This window comes from Mesoplodon bidens (assembly GCF_964165515.1).
Source record: "Mesoplodon bidens genome assembly, chromosome: 6".
Classification (NCBI taxonomy): Eukaryota; Metazoa; Chordata; class Mammalia; order Artiodactyla; family Ziphiidae; genus Mesoplodon; species Mesoplodon bidens.
In genome coordinates, this window is record NC_138162.1 from 38,171,921 (window position 1) to 38,192,701 (window position 20,781).

At 43.0% G+C, this 20,781-nt stretch overlaps 1 protein-coding gene across 1 annotated transcript; it reads left to right on the forward strand.

Annotated features, from left to right (window-relative positions):
• Positions 1-13,205: 13,205 nt before the first annotated feature.
• On the forward strand, positions 13,206-14,899 carry LOC308619465 (spermatogenesis-associated protein 31A6-like). Its single transcript, XM_081238289.1, is given in 2 exon segments — positions 13,206-14,275; positions 14,277-14,899. Coding segments are annotated over 2 exon segments (1,371 nt in total). The 5' UTR covers positions 13,206-13,357; the 3' UTR covers positions 14,730-14,899.
• The last annotated feature ends 5,882 nt before the right edge of the window (positions 14,900-20,781 follow it).

Sequence of the window (20,781 nt, forward strand, 5' to 3'; positions counted from 1 at the left end):
AGGATGGGGCCAAGGGTTGCAGGGCTTGGGGGTGTGGGTGGGTGCCCTTCACTGGCATTCTGGAAAGCTGAGTGTGTGGCTCGGGGCTCTCATTCAGCTGTTGGAGGACTTAGGAAGGCTTGAGAATGAAGGCCATTATAATATTGCTCTCCCTTCCCACAGAACCAGAGTCCAGAACAAACACACACTGACTCCTCCCACGTCTCCCAAGAGGCTGAATACCATGGGGTTCTCAACATTTGAGTGAATGAGGTATAGCTGTTGAAAGAAGTGGAGAGAGAACCATGTGGGAAATGAACTGGAAGGTGTTTCCCCCATCCTAGACAAGTATTTCCTAGAAGATTATGTGTGGGTTCTCTATCACGATGTGTGCACTTGGCAGTAAAACACAAAGACATAGTCTAAGCCTGCAACCCCTTCAAGGATTTTGGTTCCCGGTGACCCCAATCAATCCAAGACCTGCTTTTCACAGTTTTTTTAACTGTTGTAAATGGAAAAATTTCCACCTAAAATAGTTCTAACATATCAAATTTGTATGCCTTCTTCCATTTCCTTGCTTCTGTCCACCTGAAGCTGATGGAAAATACCATGAACCTTAAATAAACTCAGTATACCAGGCCTTTGCAGACCTACATGATTCTTTCTTCATCAATCAAAAATGAGATGTATTTTATGAATCGTCTATAACACTGGGCAGCAAACTACAGCCAACCAGGTGTTTTGTAAATAAAGGTCTATTAGACCACAGCCACACTCTGTCTTCATGTTGTGTCTGTGGAAGCTTTCACATACAACAACAAAGGTGAGTAGTTGCAACACAGAACATAAAGGCTACAAAGACTAAAATATTTACTACCTAACCCTTTTACAGAAAACTACTCATTCCATCTGGTCTAAGAGGCTAGCTTTCAATACTAACAAGAAGAGCTACCATGAAACCCCTTCCTAACACTTAAAAACCCCTCAGCAAACTATTCACTAAATTTAGTTTGTTCTGTGTGTGCGTGTGTGCATGTGTGTGTGTTGCTAGACCTAGAAGCTCCTGTGAAATGGCCTTGATAATCACTCACAAGTGCTTACCCTGCTGGACTTTCACTGTCAAAGTTTACATCCTTTCAGTCAGGGGTCCCACCATGGTTGGTCTCTAGTTCAACTCATTGAACTATCCGTCAGTTTATTTTGTTACGCTAGGCTGTCCACGTTTTCTAAACTTGTGGCAGGTATGTACATTTCTGGCCTGCAGTTTCCAAGAAATACTTTGTTGTAATTCTAAAGTTCTGACAGCTGAGCTTTCAGTATTGCACTACTGTCTACTTGTCTGTGATTTATCTGTGACGGGGAGAGAAAAGCAGCCACTGCCTTCTTCTTGGCCTGTTTATACTCCCGGCTAGGCATAAAGTCTAAGGCCAGTGGTAAACGACACATCATTACATGTGTGCTGTTCAGTATCTTCTGTATAAAATATGGTGAATGATTTAAATACAGTTAACGCTGCCCTTATGGGAGCCATAGCCTCTAATAAGACTATTCATTCATCCTAATTTTTGTGCCTATCTAGTAATGTGGCAAATTTTAACTAAGCGTGGTTAAGGGGACTTACCTGGTGATGCACTGGTGAAGAATCCACCTGCCAATGCAGGGGACACGGGTTCGATCCCTGGTCCAGGAAGATCCCACATGCTGTGGAGCAACTAAGCCCATGTGCCACAACTACTGAGCCCGCATGCTACAACTGCCGAAGCCTGTGCACCTAGAGACCGTGCTCCTCAGCAAGACAAGCCACTGCAATGAGACACCTGTGCACCGCAACGAAGAATAGCCCCCCCCTTGCCGCAACTAGAGAAAGCCCATGCACAGGAACAAACACCCAACACAGCCAAAAATAAATAAATAAATTTAAAAATAAATAAAAAATAAAACCATGCTGTTGCTATATAAAAAATAATTTAAAAATAAATAAATAAAAGTGACTAAGAATTACAAAGTCCACTTTGGGAAACCCTAAACCTTAACATGGTTTTGAACACCCAGAATTCCTCAATAAAAGGAAAAATAAAAAATAAAATGTTAACATAGTAATGCTTTTCAGTTAATCATAAAAATTTTCAGGACATAGAGTAGAATTAATCAGTTGGTAAATTCTTTTATAATCTACAGCTGCTCTTGTGCCAATTGATTTTTCAGACCAATAAGTACTTCAGTAATTGTACATGAACTCAAATGTTTCAAAGGAAAAAGAAAAAAATCCATGTCTAATGGCTCCTTAAAGAGATTTTTCCTTCTGCATCTGCAGTTCTGAGGAATAAAAGTAGAGCAGTGAGTTAAATGAATGACCATAGACAGTGGATTACAACAGAAGAAAGAATGCTATGCCTTCACTGCTTTAAAACAATTTAAAGAATTTTAAGACTTGGTCCGTAAATGTAAAAGGGAAGACATTTTTTATATTAGAAAACTTTCATAATATATTGTCTCCATGTTTTTATCACAATATACAAGTAATGTTAGCATAATGTACTTTATATAAATCTGGCATAGTTTCTCACAGAAAGCCTAATTAATCGAAATATCTTCAATTTCCTATGTATGTCGTTCTGGTCAAATAAAACAAAAAAATAAGTGTAAGATAAAAATATAAACATGAATTCAAACTAGTCAGAAAACCAGTGGTTTAGTGATTTGTACACAGTGCAACATATCATCGGAACCTATAGAGCTACTTTACAGAAAGTCTATGTAAATTTAAAAAAGGTGTTCCTTGAAGATTTTAACATCAAGATTGGCACACTGGTCTTTCAAATTTTTTGAATTTAACATCCAAGATCTTTTACTGAAACCTTGAAAATCACTAATGAACATGTTTTGGCTAAAGTTTCCTATGGAAATCAGAATTTTAACATTGAGTAAACAAACATACTTATTTACCATGCAATAATTTTACTTCTATTCTTTCCTACAAATATCAGGGGTCAGCAAACTTGTTCTGTAGAAGACCACACAGTAAATATTTTAGCCTTTAAGGACTATACCGTTTCTGCTGCAGATAATCAACTCTGCTGTTGTAGGATGAAAGCAACCATAGACAACAAACAAACAAACAGGAGAGACCATGTAACAACAAAAGTGTATTTACAAGAACAGGTAGTGGGCCAGACTGGACCCACAGGCAGGCACATGCCAACCCCTATATGCATAATCTTTGATCTTTAAAGGCTTAAATTCTGAAATTTACATTATCACTGTAGAATTTACATTATCTTAATATAAGTGTAATTTTATTCATGATTGAAAACTAAAGCTTTAACTATCTTATGTTATGCATGATTATAGAACGTCTACATACATACATACACTGGAATGATGATGCTGAGAAGAAAAAAAGATTAAATATGAAAAAAGGGAGGACATGAAAACTATGACTTTATGTACACTAGCTGTTCAACATATGAAGAATAAATAAATATTGTTGGCTTTTGTATACTCAGGAAAAAAACAAGCTTAATTTTGTCTCACAAGAATACTTTTAATTTCCACGAGTGCTTTTGTGCTTTGTTTCTTCCTATAACCATACTCCTCAGGCTTTTTCTTTTTTTTTTTAGGTTTTATTATATTCTACTTTGTAACGGCTGTGCTCCCAAACTATGAAGTACAATTTCAGCGATATACTACTATTGGGTTTGCAGGATGAAGAACAGGAGACATAATGTCAAAATGATGGAAAACATCAAATTAACTGAGGTTTATTGGAGGGTCCTCTCATCATACCCATGTTCAAGAAAGGCAACTGATGTATGTTGTCGTGAAATGGTAAGTAAGCCCCCACTTGTTGGGGCAGGGGGCAATGGTCAGAACATTCTGGCACACAACTGTTTAGTTACAAAGGGTCTCCATGTGTCTTCAGAATCTCTCAGGGTGATGACCTCTCTGCTTCCTGCTAGCTGAATTCTATATGCTCCTATCCTAGCTTCAAACACTCCTTAGATTTGCACAAGCATACCAGCTATAAGATTACAATCAGTAGCCCATAGATTGTGGAGACAGCTCATTTGTGGAGAGAGAATTTCATTTGCTATCATCTATCTACATCCTTGAAATTTCCCTTTAGGATAATTCATAAACCTAACAAAAATCTCACCACCACCACCCATTTCCTTTCCTGCTCTTTCCCACAAATAAAAGAATATGGGACTAAAGAAGGTAAGGGAGGAGAGGGAGAGGGAGAGGGAGAGGGAGAGGGAGAGGGAGAGAGAGAGAGAGAGAGAGAGAGAGAGAAGCAGCAAACTCATAAGGCCCTAGAATATTACCTTGAAGCCAAAGCCGGCCACAGTGCATCCATATGCAGAGGGAGATAAAGTAATGAGGGTTTCCATAAGAGAAAGGAGGGGAAAAAGAGGGAAAGGATAGAAATATAAAGTGTATTAGTCAGTGTTCTCCAGAGAAATGCAACCAACAGAATGTGTATATAGAGAAGAATTGATTCATTTTAAGGAACTTCACTCGATTTTGGAGGCACTGTGAATCCAAAATCTGACGGGAGAGGCCAGCAAGCCTGGAAACTCAGGAAAGAGTTGTGGTTTGAGTCCAAAGGCAAAATTCCTTGTTGCTTGGGGAGGATCAGTCTTTGTTCTATTACGCCTTCAACTGATTTGATGAAGCCCACCCATATCCTAGAGGGTAAACTGCTTTACTCAAAGTCCAACAATTGAAACGTTAATCTCCTACAAAACATACCTTCACAGAAAAATCCTGAGTGTTTAATCACATACCTGGGCACTGTGCCCCAGCCTAAGTGACACGTAAAATTAACCATTAGCAGTGAGGAGAAAGGCCTGTGCATTGGGAAACAGGAAGAATCTTTTGTTTCTGATTACTCTATTCCATTGTGCATTCCTACAACGTAGCAGGAATACATGAGTTCCAACTAACTCAAATACTGTAAAATTCGTAAAAGAAAAAAGGCCTAAAATGTGTCCTAAAAATTCTTCTCTAACCCTAATGGGATGGAGTATATCCAAGACTAGAGCAGGAGTCTCTACAGAGTTTTATGGCTTAAAATTTACCTTGGTTCTAGGGCTTCCCTGGTGGCGCAGTGGTTGAGAGTCCGCCTGTCGATGCAGGGGACATGGGTTCGTGCCCCGGTCCGGGAAGATCCCACATGCCGCAGAGCGGCTGGGCCCGTGAGCCATGGCCGCTGAGCCTTTGCGCCTGGAGCCTGTGCCCCGCAACGGGAGAGGCCACAACGGTGAGAGGCCCGCGTACCGCAAAATAAAAAAAAAAAATTTACTTTGGTTCTCTTTTAAAAATAAACTTTTAATTTTGAGATAATTGTACATTCACATACAACTGTAAGAAATAAAATAGAGATCCTGTGTACCCTTCATGGTGTTCTCCAGTGGCAACATGTTGCAAAGCTATAGTACAAGTATTTAACAAAAATATTCATATTTATACAATCCATCAATCATATTCAGGTTTCCAAGTTTCATATGTATGAATTTGTGTGTGTGCATGTGTATATTTACCTCATGAAATTTTACCACATGCACGTGTCCATATATTTACCACTAAATACACAAGAGAGTTTCACTACCACAGAGATTCCTCATGTTGCCCTTTTAGTCACACCCACCTCTCTCCTGTCCCCCTAAACTCACCTTTAAGCCATGTTAACCATTACTATTTTCTTCATAATTTTGTCACTTTAAAAAATATTATAGAAGTGGAATCATATAGTATGTAACCTACTGGGATTGGCTTTTTTCACTCAACGTAATTTTCTGGAAATTCGTCCAGGTTGTTGCTTTTATCAATAGTTCACTCTTTTTCATTGCTGAGTTCCTAATATTGAACCAGCTTTGCATATGTGGAATTAATTCTACTCAGTCATAAGGTATCATGCTATTTATACATGGTTTGATTTAATTTGCCAATTTGTTTGAGAATTCTTGCTTGTATCTTCATGAGAGATACTGGTATATAGTTTTACAGTTTTGTACTTCTGCTTTTGGCATCAAGGTACAATGGCCTCATAAAATAAATTAGGAAATGTTCCCTCTTCTGTTTTCTGTAAGAGACTGTATAAAATTAATCCTTCTTCAAATGTTTCATAGAAGTTCTCAAAATACACACACACACACACACTGAAGAATATCAGAACACTTACATTTCAAAGACACAGGAAGAGAAATGCAAGTTTCCCCTAGAAAGCCTTTTGTTTTTTTGAAGTCAGAATTCTGAAAAGATGTTTTTATCAAGCCAGCTTTTTCTAACTTAACTGCATATGCAATAAAAGAGTCCTATCTTAGTCATTTTTAGGGCAAGATTTTCTTTAAGTCCCAAGTAAGTAAGCACTTGTAAATGTAAATTTTGTACGGACATAAACCTGGCCAGGATATCCGTTGGAGGCTGGAAATCTGTTGTTCCTTTTTCTTTTGTATTGAAAGCTAAGTTCCCCATTCTGAGTTCAATTTGTGAAGATCACTTTTATTTTGACAAACTCTATTAAAGTAGCCAATTCAAGGAAGACAGGTTAGTCTTCCACCTAACTACCCAGTCCAACTTTTACTCAGTGTCTTTCACCTGAGCAAAGTCTCCCCAGTCTTTCAGCTGAGGATAAACCACACAGTGTCTAAACTGAGCAAGATCTTTCCAGTGTCTTTTAAGTGAGGCTAACCCACTTGAGCAAAAGTCTTCCCAGTGTTTTTCTACTGAGGATAAGCTCTCAGTGTTTAAACTGAGTAAAAATCTTCCCAGTGTCTTTCACTGAGGATGACCCAGGTACTTCTTCTTGAAACCAAGTTTCAAGGATAACCTACTACTCAAGAGAAGAGTTGAACACCACTGAATAAAACTTAGGATCATCAACCAAAACTGGAGATCCAAGAACCAGGAGATACTCACCCAAATTCGTCTGGACTCTCTGAGAAAGCGGACAGGCCCAAGAAGCCTCTGCTGGTGCCAGGACTCTGGATCCTCATAGAGTTCAGGCAAAGAAGAAAAGTCTGCTCTGGGCCCCTTCATTGGTTGCCAAGACTGCTGACTGAAAACTATGCACAGCCCAAAAGGAGAATTATGTTTTATTTGGCAGATTTTCTGAGGACTTGAGCCCAGAACACAGCCTGTCAGATCACTCTGAGGAACTGCTCAGAAGACCTAAGGGAGGAGTCAACCAAAACCAGGTAGTCGGAACATCAAAAGGTTACTATTAATTAAAGAAAACTAGACCTCTCAAGTTAAGGACTTTAGCACTTCTCTATGTATGAGAAGATGAAAGAATCTGGGCTCCGTGAAATCATTCCTTTGATATGCACCTTAACTCTAGAATCAGTACCCTGTTTTTCTCCATCCCGAATCCCCTCAAGGTGCACAGTTGAGGGTTCCTGCTTTGACGTCTGACTTGATGACTGCAACATCCTTTGTCTACTGATATGGCAGGGAACATTTTTCATGCATGGGTAAGAAATTGAGGAGAAATTTAACATAATTCAAGATATAAAACCATTACAATATTAAAAATTCCCAAATGTCAAACAAACATAAGTACCCTTGACCTGTAAAATGGAAGATGCCAAAGAAGGGAAAAAAAGAAACAATAAAGAAAATGTAGAAAATAAAGCATAAAATAAGATGGCAGAAATCAATAACAGTAGAACAATAATTAAATAAATCAAGGTAAATGTTATCATAAGGTTTTTAAATTTCAAAAAAAACCCCATCAAACAAAACATATTGAAAATAAAGTAATAGAGAAAATTTAGAGAGCAAATATGAATGCAAAGAAGACCTGTTAGGTAGTTAGTCAGACGTTAGCAGCAAGGAGGTGACGGTGGTGGGAAAGACACGAAGAAGAAATTGAGTCACACGCAGCCGTCTGGGGACTCTCCCTTGACTCCACCCAGAACGGGGAAAGAACGGAAGAGACTGTGGTCGGGTGGTGGGCAGCTTATCCTGATAAAGAGAGGCACAGTAACACAAGGGGACTTCTCCAGGCTGTGCATGCCCAGACCAGACAGGCGTATACCCTATAGTAAATCCAAACTCATTATACCATAATTACCATAAATTACATGTGGTTTTGCCCCTCCCCCCACCCAGTAGGAATCTCTTGGGGATTCAAGGATGAGAGCATGCACAGCAGAAAACTTGTTACATAGCTCAGGACTGTCAATCAAATAATGATCCTTGTCACTCACCCCCACCTCTCTGCAAAATGCTCCTTAAAAGCGCTCTTAAGCCTTTATAGGAATGCTGCTTTCAATCTGCAGAAAGAGTACACCCATCCCCCCCCACCCCCCGAGAGTGTACCTTTGCTTCGATATATTTTGCTTTGGGTTTGCTTCACTTCACTGAAATAGCCTGTTCTCAGAAACAGCCTGCTCATTCTCTCTCCTTCTCTCTCTCCCTCTCTGAGAGTGTACCTATGCTTAAATAAACTTTGCTTTGTGCTTAAGCTTAACATGGTAGTCTGTGATCCTTTGCTTACTATCATGGAACCAAGATAGCTGGTCCAGGCATTCCACTGACCTCCTCGGTTGAAGCTATTTTCTTACAAAGCATGTCCACATGGTGACAGACCTAAGTCTAAATTTTGATAAAAGGTTGAATTAAGGTGAGAATATCATATGGGAGGAAAAGACTGTAGGAAAAATAGTAGATGTAGGAGATATGTTTGTGAAAGTGCACATTCATGGCAATACAGCCAAATAAACTCACATGCCCACGTTCCCACTAAAACTGTATAAAATTATGACCAACAAGCAGAGAATACACATTATTTTAAAGCCCTCATGGGGCATTAAGACATATTTACCATGTGAATCCTTCAGTGAATCTTGTGTTACTGCTAAGCGATAGAAAGCGGTGTCATAAGGGAATTTTGTGTAAGACTCAAAGCTCCCTTTCTATGTGGTTCAGGCTGGACTTGAAGCTTCAGGGGCCTGGGAGAATGGGGCAGGAAAGGCAAGGCACACTCAGAAAAGAGAATACATACATAACACACTAGGGATATCTGAAGAGGCTGCTCAAGACCTGGCTCAGCCCCAAGGGTTTGACCCCTAGTCCTACTCTTCACCCTACAGCCCTTTAGGGTCAGCACCTTGGCTCACCCTAACCCATTCCTAGCTTCTGGGTATAGAATGAGTGCACATGTCTGAACGTTAATGTTCTCTCAAAATTTACATGTTGAAATCCTACCTCTTAAAGATAGGAGGCGGGGCCATGCAAAAGTGCTTATGAGCATGGGATTAGTGCCTTATAAAAGAGACTCCAGAGAATCTCTATCCTCCTCCCATCATATGAGGATACAGAGAGAAGGCTCCAGCTGTGAACCAGGAAGAGAGCTCTCACTACGAGGTGGCCATACTGGTGACTTGATCTTGGGCTTCCCAGACTCCAGAACTGTGATAATAAATGTCTGTTGTTTTTAATCTACCCAGTCTATGGTATATTGTTATAGCAGCCCTAATGGATTAAGACCACATATTTCAAAATTTATCTGGAGAGTGGGGACTGTCTTATCACTGCAAACTAAGAAGTTGGGTTGAGACAACATATGAAAGATTTTTTTTAAGTAGAAAATTATGGATTATTGGATTTGAAAGTACTAGATTGGTTAAGGAAAATGAGTACGTGTGTGTGTGCGTGTTTGCAGTGTGTCCCAAAAGTTTTTGTGCAGTTTAAAGATTTACTAACTCCAGAATTATAAACACTACAAACTTACAGAAACATCATTTGAAGGTTTAACTGTTACCAGATGCAAGTCTGTGTGCCTGATGCACAGTGAGGGTAAATACTGAAACATCAGAGTTTGGAGCAGAGAAAGGTTTACACAGTGCCATGCAAGAAGACATGTGGCTCATGCCCAGGAAAAACCCCAAACTCCCTGAAGGCTTTCAGCAAAGCCTTTTTAAAGGCAAGGTGAGGGAGGGGCATGGCTAATTGTTGCAAATATCTTGGTGTTGGATCCTTTGTTCTAGCAGCTGGCCAGATGGGTCAGAGCCTGGTCAGGTCATGTGTTCCTGTAAACCTCCAACAAAACAATTGTTATTCTCTGTTCTGCAACTTTTTATCTCCATGAATGGGCTCTTAAAAGGCAGAGCCTTAGAAATAGTCTATCCTGTATATTTCAGGCTCTAGGCAACATTGTTTTACAAAAAGTGCAGAGCCAGCCTGGGTCACAGGGATGGACAGAGTTAGCTCGGGCAACAAAGCATAAAGATTAAAGTAAAAAAGATCTAATGTGGAGTCAGATTTGTTCTTCCCTATTACATAACTATTTATAATTCTTTCATACTTATGAATTTTGAAAAATAAATTATTTTTTGTGTGTAGTTCCCTCTGATAGAAAATGAGGCAAAACATACACTATTCAAAATTCACAAAACTAAATAAGTGTAAAAGAAATTCAAGTTCTATCCCTGGGTTTACACAAGACACAAACATGATGTGGGAAAGTTGGAGCTGAGGACAAAGGAAATCCTGAGTAAAAATGTCTGTGAAACAGCCAGTCTTCCAGGGTCAGCTTAAGATGTTCAAGAGTTATCAAATTGGTGGGCCTCAAGTAAAGGTCTCTAATGGATCAAGGAACCAGGTTCCAGATGGAATGAACAGAAAATTGGCTAAGGTCTCTCTGACAGGATGAGAGTAGTTGGAAGGAGGGATCTGGAAGCCCCAGGAGGGTGCAGGTGTCTGTGGGTCTGGATGGGAAGGAGGGGCAGTGATTCAGCCTATTTCTCTTATTGCCCCTCCCCCACACTCAGGAGCCCTTTGTGACAAGGCCACAGCTCTGTGATGCAGGCCTGGGGTTCTGCCATCAAGTGAACTCCCAGTGCTCTGTTGCCTGAGGGCAGCAATGCAGTTCAGAAGATGGAGAATCTCTTTTCTTTGAAAAACATTGTTGCTATCTGGCTGAGATCCAGCCCAACTTCCTGGGTGACTGATATCATCCTTGGGTTCCTGTGTGGACTGGGGCTCTACCTAATGTTACTCCCCTGCTTCCAGAGTAATCCATTCTTAGCACCACCTAGGAAACATAGAAACAGCAGGAAGGTAAGAAACCTTTGGCTTAATCCCAGCAGAGATTCTCTCTTTTTTTCTTATTCTTATTTCCACTTTTCTAAACCACCTAGAGAGACTCCTGAGATGGGAACTCTCAGAAAAGTATAGAACATCATCCTTCTAGGGAAAAGCCAGGCCAGAGAGGGGTTAGAGTGGGCATGACGATTTCTAGCCTAAGATCGTAGACCAGGAGTTCAGGTATGGTAGAGGGCTCCAGGGCAAGTCCCAAATGCAGTGACTAATAATGGTCAAGGACTGGATTACTAAGAGTTCAATCTCTGCAGGAAGGCTGACCCCTGAGCCCTGGTTCACCAGCCACCTACCCACAGCAGGTGTCACAAGTGAGACCTTCCTCTGTGTTGGGGCTGAGCCCCTGAGAGCCTGAGAGAAGAGGCTGGAGTGGAGGTCTGGCCTTGGGAAGCAGAATACTATCTGACAAAGCTCACATGGGCATTTAGGTCTGAGAACGTGTGTGTTTCTTGATTAGAGGAACAGTGATAGAAAAAATCTATGGTGATTAAAACTTAAAAAGTCCTTCTTGGGCTTCCCTGGTGGTGCAGTGGTTGAGAGTCCCCCTGCCAACGCAGGGGACGTGGGTTCGTGCCCCGGTCCGGGAAGATCCCACGTGCCACGGAGCGGCTGGGCCTGTGAGCCATGGCCGCTGGGCCTGTGCGTCCGGAGCCTGTGCTCCGCAACGGGAGAGGCCACAACAGTGAGAGGCCTGCGTACCGCAAAAAAAAAAAAAAAAAAAAAAAAAACCTTCTTTGCACTCTTCAAAGAAGAAAAACTGAAAATACTGTTATCCACTTTAAAAATAAGTAAAAGGGGAAAAAACCCCACAGAGTTTTAGTTAAATGTAGAAAGTCATGTTGTTCATGAACACAGCTTGCCTAGATAGAGGACAGTGAGAGTTGGGTGTTCGACCCTCACTTTTTCTTATCTCAGCATCAAGTAAAGCTGAAGGGGAGGAGCAGGAGTAGGAAGAAAAGTGGATCTTTGCAAGGTAAGCCTTTGCCATTCAGCCCTGCGCAACCCGTGAGTTAGCTTCCATCTCTCCTAATCCTGAGGGCCCAGCTTCACGGTCTCTGAGGATGCCAGTGGCAGAGCTTATTCCTCAGGAAACAGAGCCTGAGCCTAATTAACAGAGCCTAATTAACGTGGAAGCACTTTGCAAAGGACAAACCCTTTTCAAGTGAGACTTACCATCACTGTCAGGGACATGTGGCCTTGGACACTGATACTTGGGCTCCAGAGTCTAATCCTCCAAAGATTTCCCTTAAAGGGCCATTGCACTCAGCCTCCTGAAAGACTCTTAGGCCTCTGCCTTCACCACCATGACCCAGTCTCCTGCTTTCCAGCTTGCAGAGATTGCCTGGAAGAACTGGAGGGGACCCACAACCTGGTTTCACTTCTGCAAAGGTAAAGGATCTTTCCCCTTCTCTCCTGGGTCGTCCTTCCTCCCAGAGCCTATCATGTGACCCCAGCCCTGGGAGGGGGAGCCATGGGAGGGCATGGCTAAGGCCCTAGGGTGAGGGAGAGCAGGAGCTTTATGAAGTCAGTGTGGGGGCAGAGGAGGGTTCTTGGGCGGCAGGTGCCCACCCCTGCCTGTCCTGTCCAGCCATCCTGGACCCACCTGCTCTCCTACAGCTGCCTGGGGAGGCTTCCTGGCAAGGGCAACTTTCATCAGCTCTCATGTCAAGACCCTCCTGGTGAGACGTGCAAAGCAGTGCCTGCTGGAGCCTGTGGAAGATACTGCTTGAAGGGTTGGGAACCCTGCATGAACACCTCCTGTAGGGTTTCCTTCCTTGATCCAGACACTCGAGAGGTGCTGGAAGCACATATTATAAGGTTTTGGGTAAAGCACAGGTGGACCCTCCCCCTCAAGGTCCTCAAGCCCATAAATCTCTTGAAGCTGAAAAAGCTCCAACCCTCCACCGTTCTGCAGTTTGCCTCTTCCCCTTCAGCCACCTGTGTGTCTGGGTCCCACTCAACAGTCCAGTTTGCTGAGTTCCTGGAGAAACCTCCTCAGGCTCATTCAGGAGAGAAGGTGATAACAGAAGAGTCAGTTCCTACCCTGAAGAGGCCTCTCCTTGTCCCCTCAACTGTGTGTAAGGAAATCCAGACTGCCCTGGGAGCGATTCCATCTGGTGACTAGCATGGGCCCTCAAAGGCTTCTCTGACTGGACAGGAGGGCAGGCCACCTTCTCAGTCCCTCACACTCAGCCTTGTGGGCAGAACCTGGAAGAGTGAGACTGTGGAATGGGTCAAGAGGGACAGCCTAGAGCCAGGTCCAAGTTCAGCAATGGTCAGGAATGAGCCAAGAGAGGAGAGTGGTGGTCAGGCCTCACGAGACCCCTGCCATAGGGTAACAGTGATGGAGGTGAACTTAGGATCCCAATCTTTGAGAGGTGAAGAGGCCAGGGAGGCTGTGGAGGCCAAGGAGTCTCCTGCTCTTCAACCACAGTCTAGTGTTATCTTGGAAACCAAAGCGTTGACAAAATCCCAAACCACAAATGTACATATGAGGAGTTTAGAGGTGCCAGGGGCCGGTAGAAGTTTCCTACTACCTAGACTGTCTGTTTTCCAACATCCAGGTGAGCCATGCCTTAACATGGAGGTTGCTAGTGAGTTTAACTCCAAAGTAAAGGTACAGTCAGACAACCAGCTTCAGGACTTTCCCAAACACAGGTTCCTTGCTGCAGACAACTTGGCTTCTCAGGTGCCTCAGTGCCATCCCCAGAGAGTCCCCACCAGAGACAGGTTAGCTTCCCAGGAGCCAAGTGGCCTTATGGAAGCCCAAAGGAGCAACCTAGGGCAGCAGGAGCCCAAAACTTCAAAACTCCAAGACTCATGGAAGAGCCAGAGCAAGATGATTGCCCCTACTTACAAAAGAGAGGACTGTAGGAGGCATAAACCAGGGGAGCATGAAGAAAGGTTTAAAGAATTAGGGACCTCTCAAGCTGGAAGGATGAGCCGCCCTGCCCAGGTCAGGGGAATAACAGACTCTATTGGGAGCAGATGTCTCCAGCTCATGCCAGAGAAGAAACATAGCTCTCCAGAAAGCCTCTTCAGAAAAAGGATGAGGCTATTTTTAAAGTGGATTTTCCCCAAGAAAAAAGTCAATGGTCGAGATGCTCTGCAAAAAAAAAAAAAGCCCATATCAGCCACTGCCTGGAGTCACGGATCAGTCAAAAGCAGATCAATCTTGAAGAGTGAGACTGCTTGCTGAGGGTCGGGCACTCATGACAGCTGTTGGACAGATCGTAGAAGAAAAAAGAGCAATTCACCATGGACTTCATGCCACAAAGTTAAATGAACACAAACTGGAATTCCAAGTCCCAGTATGTGGGTGTTTCTGCTACCATAGGCTTACCTCCTACCCAGAGCAAGGGAGAATGATGGGTTATACAGCCTGCAGTCATAAAGCCACCTCCAAGGGCCAGAGTTGTTCTATCAGGGAAAGGGAAGTCAGACACCAACATAGTTTGAAAAGTGTAAGGTTCGACGATGAGCAGCTGGGCCTAAGGTGCCTCCCATCCTTGCCCCCCAAGAAGAGTTTGTTTCCAGTTAGTACCTGCCAGTATGGGCCAAGGATTCCAGGTGCCCCAGCCCACCATCAACACTGTCCAAGGCATTGTCATCTTTGGGGAGGTGTCTTGCCTGGTCGACAGTAAAATCCTTCTTTAGTCTTCCCTTTAGTAGGAAAACATGTCTCCAAGTAAAAATTCAGTCCATGTAGAGAAAATGATTTTCTCATTAGCACATCCAAGATATTTAATGTTCCCCAATACATATATATATATATATATATTTTTTTTTTCTAATAAAAGCATAGTGTAATGGCTGCTGTCTGTGCTGTGCACTTTGTCTTCTAGAAGGGAGGGGCATGGAGGGAGGTGGACAGTAGCATCACAAGCTTGCTCCTTGTCTCGTGTCCCTTCATTGCACCTCATGATACTGTCATTACACAAACCAAAATTACTCTAACAATGAGATGGGAAAAACCTATGAAACCCACACCCAAGGATCTGGTTCAACCAGTCTTTCTCCTTCTTCTATGCTACTTTGAACTTCATGCAACTGTAGTGGATAGGTTTACACGATAGGGCCGGACATTCCAATTCAGGCTCCAGGAAGTGTCAGAGCCAAGTGGATGGAAGTTTGGGGGGAATAGAGTATGGGCTCTCAGTTCAGAAACAGGAGAAATCTTGCCCCTGGATCTCTTGGTAGGGTATATATAACATCTGCTCTTAAGAGTTCCTTCTCTCTCTGATGAGGGCTGGGATTGAGATATGCCCTATGAACCCCTTTTAGCTTAGGCATAATAAAATGTACAGCATCACCCTCCCCCACCTCTGTTTTTCCTAGACTTTAGAGCAGCAGCAAGGATGGCATTTCCAGCTCTGTGTGTGTAGGTGGGGGGAGTATCAGGGAGGCTGCTGAGGGCTGTGTTGAGTCCAGTCCCATATAAATGAATGGCTATGTTCATGGGTCACCTACCTTCCACTCTATGTTAACCCCAGAGAAGGAGTTTTGGATGAATGGAATAGGGGTATGACTGTGGGTAGTAACTATCTGATGGTCAAACACTGTGAATTTAGGGTGGGATGTAGGTGTAGAAAAATCACTGGATCCAAGGAAGGAGGCAAAGTGGTACCAGATTCCCATAAATGTGCAGTTCTGAAAGAGCAGCCCCCTGACACACAACCACCATCTAAAGGCCTAAAGGGGAGGAAAAGTTAAGGGTCCAGTAGCTCATCATGGCCCCACCCCAGGGTCTCTACCCTATTCCAACTCTAAGATCACAGACCTAGAGAAACCACCTTTAGGTCAAAACAGAAGGTCAAACTTATAGAAGTAAAACAAATCAGGGAAGGTTAATCTCTTAATACTATATTTAAGAAGCTTACACATCATCACCTCTTGACTTTTAGAAAGGATAACTTAACAATAGGTGTAAAAGCCAGGACTAGGGAACTTGGGATGTGACTCCTAGTCTGGTGACCTTCACATAAACACATGGCCCAAGGACTGCTCCAGGGGAGAGGTGGGGACTGGCCTGTGATTGTGTAGTAAGCCTTGCCTGTCTCCCAGTCCTTGATCACCCCAGAGCCTGGCAGGTGAAGAAGCAATCAGACAGGATTTGTGGTGGTGTGGAGGTGACCTGTGCAAAGTGGATGGGGCTGGGTGCAATCCAGGGGTGTTCCACTGATCTGCTTCTGGCACAGCTTTTCTTGTCTCCTGACCCCCATCCATATGGAAAAGCAGGGAGATGAGGAAGAATTTCTCTAGAGTGATTTGGTGCTTTCTGCCATGTGCAGGGCGCATGGTGGACACAGCTCCAGGTGGTGTCTTTCTCATTGTGGAGATTTCTGTTCCAGCTGATGCCCCTGATCCAGATGACAACAGAAATGGACCCCATCCCCCATCCCTGTCAGGCCCCTCAACACGTGGAAATGCTGTGACCTGGGGTGGAGGGGGCAGAGTGAGCACAGGACTGCTCACACCCCTGGTTTCTCCCTGGAGCCAGGCCCTACCTCTGGGCCCCAACTCCCAAGGCAGCCTCCAGAATGGGCAGAGCAGTGAGAGTGGAGCCAGGACTTGTGGGAGGGGTCGGTACCCAGAGGAAAGAGTTGACAGGGCTGGGACCTGAGCCTGGCTGCTGCTGGGTCCTCTCAGGGGCACCCAGAAGTGAGTTCTGGGAATATGGGGAAGCTGGACTTGGACCCCCCTGGCTCCTGCTGGGAGAGTGCCACAGACAGGTGATGCTGATGGAACAGCAAGAAAACAGAAAGAAGCAAGTCCCTTTGCCCTTCTCTTGCTGCTCCGTCTTCCATAAGGTACAGTAAGACAAGAAACTGAGAGACCAAAAGAAAAAAAGAAATGGAGAGACCCAGAGACAATACACAAAGACTTCACAGACACACCTCTCAAGAGAGACTTCTCACACAAACACCTTTCTCAGAGATCACATACTGAGACCTCACACAGGGACCTCATGTTGCTTCGCAGACCCTCAGACAGAAACCTAGCACAGATTTAACTTACAGCACATAAGAGATTCAAAAAGCATATTAGGGCCTCCCTGGTGGCGCAGTGGTTGAGAGTCCGCCTGCCGATGCAGGGGATACGGGTTCGTGCCCCGGTCTGGGAGGATCCCATATGCCGCGGAGCGGCTGGGCCCGTGAGCCATGGCCGCTGGGCCTGCGCATCCGGAGCCTGTGCTCCGCAACGGGAGAGGCCACAACAGTGAGAGGCCCGCATACCGCAAAAAAAAAAAAAAAAAAAAAAAAAAAAGCATATTAATCCACCTCCGGCAACACTGCCAGTTTCAAAGAATGATTAACCTTCTCTCCCACTTGATTCAACCTGGCTATGTATTATACCACTCTAAATGCTAGCAGACTCTATGCTTATGGCTTCCAGTAGGTAGCACTTAGTATACACGAAAACTTTCTTCAAGAAGTAATTACTTTTGAAACCATAAACATTTCAGTTGGGAAAAGAGAAAAAGAAAGGAGGTGCAAGTAAAGGGAACTAGGAAAAAATAAGAAAATACCCTCAAATATAAACATGTTGATTCAAAAAATAATTTAAAGGGGATTTAAATGATACTAGGTGAGCATTTATTCTGTTTCTGCTTTAAATAAAGCATTCTGTTCTATTTGTTAGGTGTTGTACTTGTTTATTATCTAATGTCTGTTAAAAACCTCTCGAAAGAGATGTATTCATTCTGGTATCCTAAGCACCTATCTGGATGAACAGCACACGCAATGGGAAGTCATGGGGCATAATGGACCTTGCAAAGGCTCTGGAATCCATCTCTTACTTATGGTCTTTGAGACTCAGGCTCCTCCTCTATGTAGTGTTCATAAAACTTAGTGGAGATAGAACACTAGGGACACAGAAGGTCAAAGTAGGTATTTACTACAACTTTTCAAATATCTTCCTTTAGGAAAACAAATATATTTTATTTGCAATGAGGCTTTCTTGTGAATTTTATTCTTCTAAAGAAGAATATTTTTAGTGAACCATTGATTCGTTTGCCTCCCTGTGCTACTTTATTGACAATACTCAGGTAGGGGTGGTTTTCTCTCAAGCAGTTACCTCCATGTGATTTGTATATCAGACCTTCCTAAAAGCATGTTTTCCTGCTCTTTCGTTCCACCCCATCCCAGCTCTACTTAAAATATTGTGATCCTCTATTAAAATGCACAGAACCCTGGGAAAATAAGGAGAAGTAAAATGTTTGTCACTGCCAGCTCTGGAATGCATATATCAGAGGCTAAATTATAACTGATGAAGACAGAAATGGGACCCATATCTGTCTGACTTCAGAAACCAGAAGTGTAGCTACTACAAGCTGATGAATTGGAACTCAGATCAAGGCCTAGAGTGGAGAGGAGTCTTCTGATCAGAAGGGGAAAGTAAACAAAGGGCAGCGTTTAATTATTTAATAATAAGTAAGAGAATGACTATGGTGTTTTTACAGAACAGGATATAATATTGAAATAAAATCCCCCAAAGTGACACAGAAACATAATGCAATCCTCTTAAGCTACAACCCTTCCTAAACCAAACCATACCATTCTCTTCACACATCCTGGAAAGTCAAAAGAAAGGGGATACTGATCTGCATCACACTGGCATTAGAAGCAGATCTAGTTTTAATGAAGTTTTACTTCATGGACTGAAGTTTCCCCCAAAAAAGGGTAAGCTTTTTTCTCAAGAAACATCACTGTGTAATAATCAAGGAGCCAGGGATGGTGGTATTAATTGTTCTAAGTACAGGGATTTGTTTTGCAGAAAGAAGTACCAATCAGAAAGAGAACTGATCAATAATTACTTAACAAAACTGTTTCAGAAGTAGATTTCTAAATCTACTTTTAGATTGATAGTTAGAAAAATCTTACTAAGTTTATTCATTTAGAGGAAATCTGTGCAAGCCTCTGAAACCAAGAGGTATTGTATCAAAAGAGGTAAGGTGGGCTTCCCTGGTGGCGCAGTGGTTGAGAGTCCGCCTGCCGATGCAGGGGACACGGGTTCGTGCCCCGGTCTGAGAAGATCCCACATGCCGCAGAGCGGCTAGGCCCGTGAGCCATGGCTGCTGAGCCTGCGCATCCGGAGCCTGTGCTCTGCAAGGGGAGAGGCCACAACAGTGAGAGGCCCGCCTACCGCAAAAAAAAAAAAAAAAAAGAGGTAAGGTCACTATACACTTATGTAAGAGCTACTTCTTCCTCAAACGGCCACCATATAGTCATTTCTGACTATTACATTACCAAGAAGTAACAATGCACCTTTAGGAAACTAGTATGAAAGAAAAACATAATAAAATTTTTTGCAGGTGACTCTTTGATCTCATAGGTGTGTGTTAATTTTCCAAAGTTGGGACTGGATCCTGCCTTTACAAAATGCTCCTTGAAATATCACATTGAAAATTTTCTCTTTTACTCCTTATTGTAAACACTGTATATGTTTTTAAGAAGACCAATAAAAAATATGGACTATGGGGCTTCCCTGGTGGCGCAGTGGTTGAGAGTCTGCCTGCTGATGCAGGGGACATGGGTTCGTGCCCCGGTCCGGGAAGATCCCACATGCCACAGAGTGGCTGGGCCCGTGAGCCAGGGCCACTGAGCCTGCGTGTGCGGAGCCTGTGCTCCACAATGGGAGAGGCCACAGCAGTGAGAGGCCCACGTACCGCCAAAAAAAAGAATATATATATATATATATATATATATATATAGGGACTATGAAATTATTTTTCCAGTAGTGAAATTGTGGAGAATACAACTTGCATTTCTACTGTATTCCCGCAAAAAGAGGAAGTTCTTTTCCACAAAGACTCTCATCAATGTTAACTCTGGGAGAGAAGTATTTGTAGTTGTCTCATGCTTTGTGGTGAGAGACTCGCACTTTTTCCCCTGTCTCTATTGTGGGGAACAGGGCACACTTTGGGCTGAGAATTCATGCTGTGGTCGGAAAAGAAAGAAATGAAAAATACCCTCATTAACACTGCTCTTTAACAAGTTCAGCAAATGGGCTTCAGGCATTCTAAACAGCAGCAATTAAAAAATAACTTTAGATTTCATACATTTCTTCCAGTAGGATGAAAAGCTGAGGTATGTTAACTTTAATTTTATGGTTTGGGTGAATACAGAGTTCGATTACTCCCTGTCAAAGCAGAAATCAGCCTCTTACAGGGAATAGGTGCTAATTAAGCAAAACAGAGTAAGCATGTTATATGAAGTATATTTGATTCTTTCCTGTGCACTTTGGCTGCACAAGCTCTAACCACAGTTTCCGGAGGGACCACCAGTAGTGCTCCCTAAGAATGCCAATGCAGTGTTCCGTCCAGTTAGTGGGGTGCAGAGACCAGTCAGAATGCTGGTGCTTTCCACAAAGGAGATGGGGCTAGGGAGGCAAATGCAATCAGGGAGTATTACCTCTGTCTTGTGTGCCTGCTACAAAACAGTGTCCTCTCAAGACTGCTCTATCCCTTCTCTGCTTTATACGTGTATGTGTAAGTTTGTATATGTAAGCTTTACAAGTCTCTCATAAGAGAAAACTGAAAATGCCCAGGAAAAAGACAAAACTGCTTCAACAGAGAAAGGTCTCTCTGTTCCAGTTGAAGAGGATATAGAGTTAATAACAGGAAATATCCATCCCCTGAAACTGTATGAAACATGGATGCTTCCACAATTTACTCAAGGTCTCACTGACCAGGCT